The 12,874-nt window shown below is 43.7% G+C and overlaps 1 protein-coding gene across 1 annotated transcript; it reads left to right on the top strand.

The window, feature by feature from the left end:
• Positions 1-392: 392 nt before the first annotated feature.
• On the top strand, positions 393-10,338 carry RPL28 (ribosomal protein L28). Its single transcript, XM_077457317.1, has 5 exons — positions 393-487; positions 2,115-2,204; positions 7,587-7,710; positions 8,652-8,770; positions 10,041-10,338. Exons 2-5 carry the CDS (start codon positions 2,124-2,126, stop codon positions 10,128-10,130), a joined length of 414 nt encoding a protein of 137 aa, XP_077313443.1. The 5' UTR covers positions 393-487; positions 2,115-2,123; the 3' UTR covers positions 10,131-10,338.
• Positions 10,339-12,874: the final 2,536 nt, after the last annotated feature.

Here is a 12,874-nt window from a genome sequence, read left to right as displayed (position 1 = left end):
TAGGCAAGACAGTTTCAGTGGAACTCCGTCGGAACTCTGTCGGAAAACCCTTCGGAGTTTATTATGACGGGAAAACCGGTTATGTGTACGCAGCATTAGTGTCCGATTTGTCCACTGCAATATCGCAGTCCCGCTATGAGTTGCTGATTGCTGCTATTACTAGTAAAAAAAAAAAAAAAGTATGTCCCCAGATTTCATTTTAAAAATCTAGTCACTTTAGTCATGAGAGGATGCTGTGAGTCACTGCACGCCATGTAATGATGAGATCAGTACGCTAGTTGATGTATTCTGATCGGATTATATATCAATTGCTACACTCCGCAACGCGCATACCATCGCTGCCCTTTTCAAACATGGCGTTGTAATTACAGTCACATCTTAAACGTAATGACGTAACATCCCGGGGAGGCCAGTGAATTGTGAAGCGGAAATAAGGTCTGGCTCCGCCCCCTTTCCTTCCTTTCCTCTCCAGGCTGAGCGGAGTGAGGTAGTGTTCCGTACCTGTGGCTCTCCGTTCCTGGGGATACGGGGTTATAATGGCGGGGAGAGAGCACCACTACACCCCCGTCGCTCTGTGCTGCCAGGCATGTCGGCCCTGAGGCGGATGGAGCGCTGTACGTGGTGCGGGGCCGCGGCTCATACAAGCACATGGGGTGAACGTGGTAGGCCCGGAGCGGCCTCCCTGCTGTTTGTGGAGTCCGGGGCTATGGGTGTCCTATGTGTGATGTATACGTCCGATACGTACAGGAGAGCCGGCATCTGGTGTGCAGCTCTTCTGTGACACCCTGGGTGTGCGGTGATCGGGGAATACACCGGGGATCAGGCCGGAGGACATGAGTTGTATTTGGGCTCCCAGGACTATCAATGGGAAGCCGGAGCTGATGATCAGGGCGCGCTCTGTCACATCATAACCAGGGCCTTGAAACATCTGTACAATGTTTTTATTATTCAGATTTGAGATTTTTGTGCCGATCCAAAGTGTTACTTAAAACCCCAACAATTAAATATACTGCAACCTATTCTTAGATTTGGTGGATGTGTAAGGTTTTCATTTTTAGACTTTTTTTTTTTTTTTTCAGTCCAGCCTGTATCACTTCCTGTCTCGGGTGTCTCCACTCTGGATGGCGGAACAACCGAGACCCCTTTGGGCAGCAGCGTTGCCAATGTGGGGAGAGGGGGGTGTCATGTAGCAGGTTTACATGGACTTGACTAATAAAAGTTGAACTCCAGCTTACAGGTTTATAGGCAGTTACAACAAACCATTTTAATCACCCGTCAGTGTTGTAATGGTAAAGGCATTTTATCCTATACATTCTTTGTATTACAATACAAAATCTTTTATATGTAGGCCCCCCCTAATACTCACCAGGGACCAATCTCAGTCCAGCACTGTGCATGTCTGCAGTAGCTCCTCTGCCATTGGCCCTTGCTGCTGTCAGTCAAAATCTGCGATCAGGGAACGGGGCCGAGTCAGGATGTGTCTAAATAGACTCAAACAGCCTGGCTCGGGAGCATGCCTGCTTGAGTACCCCTTATAGGAAATGAAATGGCTGCACACTCCACTGGAAGCACGGATACGTTATTGAAGTGCCAAGTACAGATTAAAACATCACAGCACTGGCAGGAAGGTGTTTCATGCACAGCAGCGCTTATTTGTTCCCAAATTAAGTGCTGCTTTGTGTGGAAGAATGCATCTATTCTCCTGTCAATACTGTGATGTTTTAATCTGTACTTGGCACTTCAATAAAGTGTTTGTGCTTCCAGGGGAGTGTGCAGCCTTTCCACTTCTATTGTCTGGATCTCAGGCGAGCCGGACTCTCTGGTCTGTTTATCGCATATGGGGCTAAGTGTTGTTACCTGAGGCAATGTAGCTGTTTGTGTGGACTGAAGCGGCTTCCTATGGGGACACTTGGCGTAGGGAGGAGCCAAGATCACCAGCGGCGGACTTGTGGAGGGGCTGCTCTGTGCAAAACCACTGCACGGAGCAAGTATAACATGTTTGTTATATTTGATTTTTTTTTTTTTTTTTTAAGCCTGTAATATCCCTTTAAGCTACCTGCTTAACCTTTTGATATTTGTAAATTAAAAATCCATCTGAACAATTTGTTTTGTAGGTGCCGAAAATGTCTGCTCATTTACAGTGGATGGTCATCAGGAACTGCTCCAGTTTCCTAATCAAGCGAAACAAGCAGGTGTACAGTACTGTAAGTAGAGATTTCTTCATTCTCTGTACGATTTAAACAGCTATACATGAGGCATGTGTATTCTTTCTTCGATCTTGGTTGCTTTGTGTATTTCTTGTACATCTGCAGTAATCCAGCATGAAACTTTGCCACTAAGTAAAAGTATTTTTTTGCTAGAAAGTTACTTAGAACCCCCCAAACATTTTTTTTTCCAGACACCATAGAGAAAAAAATGTCGGTTGTTGCAATACTGTCACACTGTATTTGCGTTGCAGTCTTATAAATGTATTTTTTTAAAGAAATACACTTTTTTGAATAATAAAAAAAAAAGTTAGCCCAATATTTTTTTAGATTTTGAAGCATATTGTTACACTGAGTAAATGGATACCCAACATGTCGTGTTTCAAAATTGCACCTGCTCGTCGAATGGTGACAAACTTTGACACTTAAAAATCTCCATAGGCAATGCTTAAAAATTTCTACAGGTTATCAGTTTTGAGTTAAAAGTTCTTTTGCTAGAATTTTTGCTCTCGCTCTAACGATCGTGGCTCTGGCAAGCGGCGAAGATGACGGGACCTGGTGGGAGGGAGTGGTCACCTCTCCTGCTGCTAATATAATTCATTTTGAGGCGAAACCACAGCAGAGACCACTTTTATCCGAAACCAGACTGCCTGCAGTTTTTAAAAATACCGGGGGTTAGGCATCTATCTGCTGCCATAATGGTATTCAATGGCAAAATACCAACGGCGGACGGTCAGGGAGTGGTTAAAGGTTACATTTTTTTATTTTTTTTATTCTTTGTGGCTATTGGGGAATGTATTAAATTTAGTTTTTGTGTCAGTGTTTGGCTTTATTAGCTTTGGTCTGGTTGAAAGCGGTGCTGAGTATAACCAGGCTGCGAAGGTGAAATTCAGTTTGCCACCACCTGAACTTAAAAAAAAAAAAAAAAAAAAAAAAAAAAAAAAACTACGTAATTTCTAAGTAGGACTATAACAAAGTGTTTTTTTTTTTTTTCTTATTTTGGATAGAGTAAGGGAGGGTCATAACCCCTCTGTTTTTTGCCATCTGTGTCCAATCATTGGGTAGTTTTCCATTCACTTCCTGTCCCATAGCCAAACAGGAAGTGAGAGGAAATCCCTGCAAATTAAATGAGTCCCATGGGACCCTCAGGTCACCAGAACTAGTGTCCCCATTTCAAGATTTCCCCTCTGACTTTTCTGGGGACAAACCAAAATGATCTTTTTTCTTTTTACTTTCAATATTAATGGTAAACGGGACAAATAGAGAGGGCAAATCTCTCTAACAGGGACACAGGCTGCAAAGAAACAATAAAAAATGCAAGTGTTATAATCCATCTGCGCTCTGTCCAAAAAAAAGAAAAGTTTTGCCTTTAGTTATGCTTTAATCTTAATAAAAACGGCTTCCTCTTATTGAACTGGTTGCACACCGGCTAAGTCACAAAGATAGTACATAGACTAGAACAGGGGAAGGCAACCTTAAAGAGGTGGTGATCTACCTGACCAACATGGGATAAGACAAAGATCACCAGGCACAGTGTCAACTCCACACCCGATTTTAATCCTCTACTTGCCGTACTACCATGTAGCAATCGTGTGCATTTGCATGGCAATTGTGGATTTATAATCTGGTGCTGAGGAGGAAACGTATCACCTATTAAACACTCGGATTGCTTTTCAGGGGAGCAGCAGTTCCTGCCACAACGCAATGTATTTGCAAATTTCCTGGTTTCTGTGCTTTGCCATATACCTCTATTTATAGCCTGCAGCTGTGGTGCACTTTCTGAAAGCGCACCAGAACTCTTGCACCAGACCATGATCTACCAGTCACCTGTCTGATCTACTGGTTGCTCACCCCTGGACTAGAATGATGCAAATCGCCACAAGAACATTTTATTTTTTGCTCTATCAGTGAAATTTTAAATTGGATAACTTTACATAGGACATCACACCCTTTGTACTCCTTTAGGCAACGTACACTTTCTGTCACTTGAGACAGAACATTTATTGAGCCAAGTGCCCTGAAAAGGAATGAGTTAGCAAAGCGTTTGCTTCGTTTTCTAAAGTTTGGTTTAACCCTTTCATGCCTAAAGGGTAAAACAAATCTTAATGCCTAAGCACAATTTTGCAACTTTGACATGCATTAGTAAAACCGTGCGTATCATCACAACTAACTTGTGCATCCAGGTGGATTATACTGTGTTTTATTCAGGACAAATTGGGCTTTTATTTGGTGGTAAATGGTAATGAATTTAGATTTTTATGAATTTTTATCAATGAAAAATTGGCCCAAAATAGTAATAAAAAAATAGCTGTATATTATTTTTCTGTCATAACCTACCACCAAAGAACAACCTAAAATAAGTTCTCCTGCTCCCAATGATCGCAACGATACCAAATATGGGTATGTTGTTTGTATCTGTAGTACAGCTCAGAAACAATAGTGAGCACTTTGCTTTTTTTTTGTCATACCTAAAAAAAATTTGGTATAAAAAAAAAAAAAACTGCTAAAAATATACTGACCCTGATCTTTGACTCTTGACCCAAACATTAAGCCTGGCACTGACCTAGAGCAAACCTTTTTTTTTTTTCTTTTTTTTTTCAGTTTCTTTTCTCTCTACAGGGTATAATTCCTCTCCATTTAGAGAGTGAAACACACAGGGGCAGGCTTCACACTGACTGATCACTGTGGTAGCCAATGAGGGGCAAAAAGTAATGTTGCTTTTTCATTTTTTTTCAAAATTGTTGCTTTTTTTGTTTATAGTGAAAATAATAAACACAGAGGTGATCAAATATCAAAAGAAAGCTCTATTTGTGGGGGGAAAAAGGATGTCAATGTTTGGGTGCAACGTCGCACCACTACGCAATTGTCAGTTAAAGTGACGCAGTGCCGCATTGGGAAAAAAGTGCTCTGGTCGGGAAGGGGGTAAATCCTTCTGGAGCTGAAGTGGTTAATAACCATCATGGGTAGGGCTGCAACTAATGATTATTTTCATAATCGATTAGTTGGCAGATTATTGTTTCGATTAATCGATTAATAACATAAAATACATTTTTAAAAAAAGGTAATTTTGCTGCAATTTGTTGTTGGGCAGATTAACCACTTGACGACCAGCGCACGACGATGTACGTCGACAGAATGGCACGGGCAGGCAAATGGGCGTACATGTACGTCTCTTTAAATTTGCCGCCCTGCCATCAGGAGCGCGCCGGCGGCGCGCTCCCGCGCTGGTCGGGACCTCCGTGAGTCCGGTCGCGGGACCCGCGGACTCGATCGCCGCGGGCATCCCCGCGATCGTTTCACGGAGCGGCCGAAGGAAGAAATGCCGTTGTAAACATTTCTCCATTCTGCCTAGCAACTAGTGATGCTGATCTCTGCTCCATGTGATTGGAGCAGAGATCAGTGTTCACAAAATGAAAGCCCAACCCCCCCACAGTTAGTAACACACCCCTAGGAACACTTAACCCCTACACTGCCACCCACTGGTTAACCCCTTCACTGCCAGTGTCATTTACACAGGAATCACTGCATTTATATAGCAGTGATTATTGTATAAATGACAATGGTCCCAAAAATGTCCGATGGGTCCCCCACAATGTCGCAGTCACAATAAAAATCGCTGATCGCTGCCATTACTAGTAAAAAATTATTAATAAAAATGCTATAAAACTATCCCTATTTTGTAAACGCTATAACTTTTGCGCAAACCAATCGCTTATTGTGATTTTTTTTTTTTTACCAAAAATATGTAGAAGAATACGTATCGGCCTAAACTGAGGGAAAAAAATGTTTTTTTATATATTTTTGGGGGATATTTATTATAACAAAGTAAAAAATAATGCGTTTTTTTCCAAAATTGTCGCTCTATTTTTGTTTATAGCGCAAAAAATAAAAACCGCAGGGGTCATCAAATACCACCAAAAGAAAGCTATTTGTGGGGAAAAAAGACGTCAATTTTGTTTGGGAGCCACGTCGCACGACCGCGCAATTGTCAGTTAAAGCGACGCAGTGCCGAATCGCAAAAAGTGGTCTGGTCTTTGACCAGCAAATTGGTCCGGTCTGAAAGTGGTTAAAAAACAAAAATTGCTGCAAAAACGCATGATTACGTGCTTTTCTGCAGCTTCTCCATTGAAGTATATTGAACCAAAAAAAATAACTCTGTTACCTGAATCCAGTAGCATATTTTCCCAATGAGGTTGCATTGTTATATTGGTAATTGTTAGGATTTCTTCTTTAGACAATCCCTCTCTTCCCAAGGTCTTTCCTGTAAATGGCTCATACAGGGTAAAGAATGTACTTGAGACATCTCAGTATACAAACAATTTCACAGTCAGCACTGTTTTTATACCACAAAGAAGACCCTGTATTGTTATAGATAGAATGAGCAGTGTAATAATTAAGCACACAGGCGTTTTGGCTTTAACCACTTCAATACAGGGCACTTAAACACCTTCCTGCCCAGACCAATATTGAGCTTTCAGCGCTGTCGCACTTTGAATGACAATTGCGCGGTCATGCTACACTGTACCCAAATGCGGGTGGGCACGGATAGGCGGCACGGGTGGGCACGGATAGGCGGCACGGGTGGGCACGGATAGGCGGCACGGGTGGGCACTCATAGGCGGCATCGGTGTTATAGTAATGGATGCCAATCAGTGCCAAACAATAATGCATGCCAATCAGTGATGCCCATTGTGGCCACTGATTGGCATCCATTATGGGCACTGACTGGCACCCTGGTGGTCTAGGGAGGATTATGGATTTTTATTACCTTTTCCCTGGTGGTCTAGTGGTGTCCCTGGTGGTCCAGTGTGGGCATCCTCGGGGGGGCTGTGCTGATAATCGATCAGCACAGACCCCCCCTGTCAGAGGAGCAGCCGATCGGCTCTCCTCTACTCGCGTCTGACAGACGAGAGTGAGGGAAAGCCGATCACCGGCTCTTCCCATTTACACTGTGATCAGCCGTGATTGGACACGGCTGATCACATGGTAAAGAGTCTCCGTCGGAGACTCTTTACCGAGATCGTAGTTGCCGGGTGTCAGACTGACACCCCGCAACAACGATCGCCGCAATGCGCGCCCCCGGGGGCGCGCATCGGCTCATAATCCTAATCACGTCATATGACGTCCGGTTAGGATTATGAAACCACTTTGCCGCCGTCAATTTGTAATAGGGCGGGCGGCAAGTGGTTAATCACCATTTTCTACACCCCTGCCAAATAGACAAGTATTAGTAGTGTTGGGAGCAGATAATGTGCCATTGCCTGTTAGGCACTCCTAAGTTATTCCTTGTTTACCACGGAAGTCATACATTGGTGGACATCGTGATCTTTTTTTAAAGCTTTTTCTGTACTTGTACAAATTATCAATGTAATTGTTTTCTAGGAGCCAAACAATCTGAAGGCCAGGAACTCATTCCGCTACAATGGTCTGATTCACAAGAAAACAGTCGGCGTTGAGCCTGCTGCTGATGGAAAGGGGGTCATTGTGGTCTTGAAAAAGCGTGCCGGTAAGAAGTAGTTAAACAAATTTTTGTTTCTTGTTAACTGGTATCTGTTTAGAGACCTGTGTGAGAAATACAGTACTGTATTAAAGTCTTTAAATACGTGTGAAGAATTGCTATAAAATAAGAATGCTTTCAAAAATATATATTCCCTTTTTATTCATCATCAATTTACAAAATGCAACATGAGGAAAATATAAATCAAATGACTACCCTTTGGCTTCAAACCAGCATCAATTCTTACACTTGCACAATTTTTACACTAGCACAAAGTCAGGGATTTTGTAGGTTGAGTCATGTGAATGATTAAAGTCGAACTATAGGCAAAACTTATTTTTATTAATTTATTTTTGGATAGAGCAAGGGGGGTTAACCCCTGTAAATTCTTTTTTAAATGTGTCCCTTTAGGGAGATTTCCCTTCACTTTCTGTTCCATAGCCAAACAGGAAGTGAAAAGAAATCCCGGCAAATTAAGGGAATTCCTTAGGGACCCCCAGGTCACCAGAACTAGTGTCTCCATTAGATGATTTCCCCTCTATTATCTGGGGACATGCCAAAACTTGGGATTTTTGTTTACTTGCTATGTTAATGGTAAACAGGATAAATTGAGAGGATGCATCTCCTTTAATGGGGCTTGTAATCCTCCTCCACATTACCCGAAAACAAGTTTTTCATTTAGTTATACTTTGACCAATTATAATGTCATCAATTTCATGTGTATATTGAAACAGTCATAAACAGCAACATCTGTGAAGGAAGCCTAAATCTGAGCGAGGAACAGCCAAACTCTGCTACTCAGGGGGAGGGTGCTAATTTGCCTTTGAACTGTGATAAGAAAGCATAAGTGGGATTTCTGCTTAGAATTATCAGATCGGTTATATGGTGTACAAAAATGTTGCCTTGCTGTTTTTTTGGGTTGGGCAATAACCTGAAACTTTTCTTTTTAGGCCGTCGCAAACCTGCCAAGTCATATGAGAAGATCACCATTAACAAAAACTCCCGTGCGACCCTCAGCAGCTTGCGCCACATTATCCGCAAGAATAACTACAGGAGGGACCTGCGTATGGTGCGTCATTGTCTATGTTCTTTGTGACTGATCACTGACTTAGGCTGGCCAAACATTATACATTTTGCTTATTCAATTTCCTTTAGATTTATCTTTAAAGTTGAACTAGATGGACTGGTCTTTGTTCAACCTTACTATGTAAAGATGTTATTTTAAAAAAAAAAAAAAAAAGTTATACTTGCCTGCTCTGTACAAGGGTTTTGCATAGAGCGGCCCTGATGCTCCTTTTTTGGGGTCCCCCAGCGGCGCTCCTGCCCATGGGGGCACTTGTGCGGGCGCGCTTCTGAGTCCTGCTGCTGTGTCCATTGACAAACGGCAGGACTTGGCTCTGGCTCCCATGTCACTGGATTTGACTGACAGCAGAGGAAGCTCATCTATCCAATGAGGATCTGAGACATCGGCTGGAGCTGCTGGGCTCGTTCTCATCGCTGGAACGAGCCTGTCCCTGTATTCAGCCAAAGCAATTTTTTTGTTTGAAAAGGGTCGAGGGTCTGGTTGCTTTGGGGTTTAATAACGCTTTTTTTGTCATTTTTGCAGTGTTTACATGTTTTATCTTCCACATTTTTTTTACTATATTTAAGGGTTAAGCCCACCTTTTGCAAAAAACAAATGCACCCATATTTTCCGCAATGTGGTTTTATATTTTTTTTTGTAAGTGAGCCAGCAATGCGTTGTGGTGATCAGTGGATCGTTGGTTACATGCTCCTGCACAGAGCTACAGGCTTTCAGTTTGAGACCTAAAGGAAGGGTCCATGGACCATGTGTGCAGTAATCATTATCGTTGTGTTCCATTGAGAATTATGTCTAGCTGCCTGCCACAGAGACTTGTAGTTCACAGATCTTTGCAAATGAATGATGTAATTGTGTGTGTGTGTGTGTGTGTGTGTGAAGCCCTATGCAGAATTCAAGTGAAATCTGGCACAGTGGTGAACGGGTTGACATAGGAGAGGGTCAAACTGTGACCAATCTGTATCTACAGTGAAGGCCCACAACTTCCTGCTTTGCAAACACAGATACCAAAGGGTGTGGCTTGAAAGCTACTGCTGGCTCAGCCTTTTGACAGCAGTCAAGCTTTGGCCCAGGAGGAGGAAGACTGCAGCCCAGTGGTTGAGAAACACTGGAACATTGTGTGGTACGGAGGCATAGATGCATGACACTGCAAAAGTGTTGTCCAGTACAGCTTGGTTCATGTTTCACATTGTAAAATAACTGGTAGTTTTCTAGGTTTGTGTGATTAGTATAATTGACTCTTTTTGTTTCTTTAATTTAGGCGGCTCTCCGTCGTGCCAGTGCTATCCTGAAAAGTCAGAAGCCAGTTGTGGTGAAAAAGAAGCGCACCCGGGCTGCCAAGACTGCTTAACTTTCTAGGAATATCCGTAATAAAATTTTCAAACCAAAAAAATATCCTTGCCATGGTGCCTTTTTGTCAGAACGTCTGTTCATTGCTGTAAATTTGAAGATTTACTTCAAGTTGAGTAGTAGGGAAAAAGTTTTTACTGGTCGTAAGCTTAAAGCCCAAGTGTAGCTTGAAAAATCAATAAAGGGGGGCTTAACTTGCAAGGAGCAAATGTGTCCCTTGTGCTGATTCTTCTTTTAGTAGTAGTCGTTCTCGGTCCAGCCTAATTTTGCCTGCTAATGTGCATTACAGAATATGCTGTGTGCGGCTATATGTACATAACTGCTGGCGCTCATATGGGTGTATTTATCACAATGGAAAAATGTGCATGTACAATGGGAGCGCTAGCAGTTATCGGTATAGCCACAAAGACGTATAATGTGCTGCATCTCAATGGGCAAAATTGTACTGCAGCTGAGGCTCCTGGGCACCAAAACGAGCATATTTTACTCTGTACAGCCACGTGCAAAAGCCCTAACCTGTAGGCCACTATTGCCACCCACCACCTGATATCTCTGGCTTCAGTACTTTTGAGTCACTGGCCAGGAACAAGTAAGGAGGGCTTGTATAAAAGCAAAACTTTTTTGGTTTGGACAGAGTGGAGATGCACTAGAACACCTGTAAGGTGTTTATTGCTACCTCTGACCTTGTTGGGAAGATTAACCCTTTGTCCTGTTTACCATTATCATTGAAAGTATAAGCAAATTTTGGGTTGTCCCCCACAACCGCAATAGAAAGGAAAACTACCAATGGATGCACTAGTTATGGTGACCTGGGGCAAGGCAAGAAATCCCCTTAATTTGCTGTGATTTCCCCTCTTCCTGTTTTGGCTGTGTGACAGATGGCAAAAAGCTAACTGGTTATAAACCTCGCTTTTCCAAGTCATCTTCCAGGATGGTTTACAGAGATAGGCTCCTCCCACCTAGCACAGGAAACCCATGATCCACATTATAAAAGCACAACACATGCAATAGCCTCTCAGCATTTGTTTACTCCAGCCAGACAGGAGCTCCAGACAGTTTTATTTTTTTGATCCTGCCTTCGTGTTAGGTGGTGGCAGGGGCCTCCCGGCATCCATACCCAGTGTAACAGGAGCAGTATTCCTGGGGTATGAGTCAGCTTGAGCCACCCATAGACCTGGAGAAGCGGTCTGGGCTGAAGGTAAGGGACCCCCCTCTCCTGCTTTGTGGTTGTAGCCTCAGTGAGGTACCTGTTAGGAGTGGAGGAGGGGGTCCAAAAGGAATGGCACAGCAGGGTGTTCTGGTGGAGGTGGGACCTGCCGTTTGGTTCCAGGTGCTTTTCTCCGCTACTATGCTTCAGGGCTTCTCTATCCTCAGCTTGTGGACCATACGGGTGGCGCAGGATGTCACTTGGTACACCCAAACGCTGAGAATTGAGGCCCTAGCAAGGGTAATTAAAGGATAACTGGTGTGCTGTGCTGGAGGGCGGTGCCGGATCCACAGCGCCACCCAGGATTCTCCACACCTCCTTAAATGGGGGCCAGGATAAGAAGTTGGTGCTGAAGGCTTGCAGGAGCAGCATGGATGTGCCAGGATCTATGTAAGCAGGTCTGGAGGTGCCATCGGTTAAATCGGGCCCTAAGGTTAGAAAATGGCGTGCAGGCTGCGCCTTTCCCTTTCTTATCCTGTGGTGGGCGCACAGGGCTTTTATCCAGAGCCTATTTTGTTTATGCTTATGGTGGACAGGTGCTGCACATACTTGCATAGGTTCCTTTAGTGGGTGACTTAAAAATTCTTAGATTAGAATTGTGTTATCCATTGGGTGTTTTGATAATTGGTATTTACTTCAGTGGAACCAATTTCCTAGCGTCTGATTCATTGCAGGACAAAGCTAGCAAAACAGAAATAACCCAGAAAAAGGTGCCCGATGTGCACCAAGAAAATGCCTTATGGTTGAAAGAAAAGTGCATGTCTGGACTGTATAGATCAGGGGTGGCCAACCAGACGAAGACCAAGAGCCACATTTTTTACTGAGTTACCGCAAAGAGCCACATCATACGCATGCTGGATAAATAAGTGAAAAGAAGCTGAAATGGTTAACAGCCAGCAGTGTGTCACACTATCAACAGACCGAGAATGTCCTGAGCAGATCTTATCAGTGTTCAGGTGAAACGTTATTAAAAAAAAAAAAGTACAGAGCAAGACAGAGGGAGAAGGGAGGACAGATCATTAACCTGCACACTTGTGGCCATACCTTTTTGTATCTCATCGGCTTCAGATACAGCGTGTTTCTCCTTCCTCTGCCCCCCTTCAGCCTCACTCCAGCGCCTATGTATTCAAATGTGGCGGGCTGGGGGACACTACACGCTGATTGGCTGTTGTGTGGGAGGAGCGGAGGAGTGCAGAGACTCGGGCTGCCTGTCACCGCAATGAAACAGCCTGAAGAGCCGAAGGAAACCGATCGACACAGCCCGAAGAGCCGAAGGAAACCGATCGACACAGCCCGAAGAGCCGAAGGAAACCGATCGACACAGCCCGAAGAGCCGAAGGAAACCGATCGACACAGCCCGAAGAGCCGAAGGAAACCGACCAAAGAGCCGCATGCGGCTCGAGAGCCGCGGGTTGGCCACCCCTGGTATAGATAAACTAATCAAGGGAGAGACAGGACCTGTCCTCCAAGGGTTTTATGGACTAAATTAAGGAGATGAAACACTTTACAGTCCTTTAAACCCAGGGAGCAGGAAGCTC

Source organism: Lithobates pipiens, unplaced genomic scaffold (genome assembly GCF_037356315.1).
Source record: "Lithobates pipiens isolate NorthernLeopardFrog02 unplaced genomic scaffold, aLitPip1_a1.2 Scaffold_27, whole genome shotgun sequence".
NCBI classification, from domain to species: Eukaryota; Metazoa; Chordata; class Amphibia; order Anura; family Ranidae; genus Lithobates; species Lithobates pipiens.
This window is presented reverse-complemented; position numbering and strand designations above follow the sequence as displayed.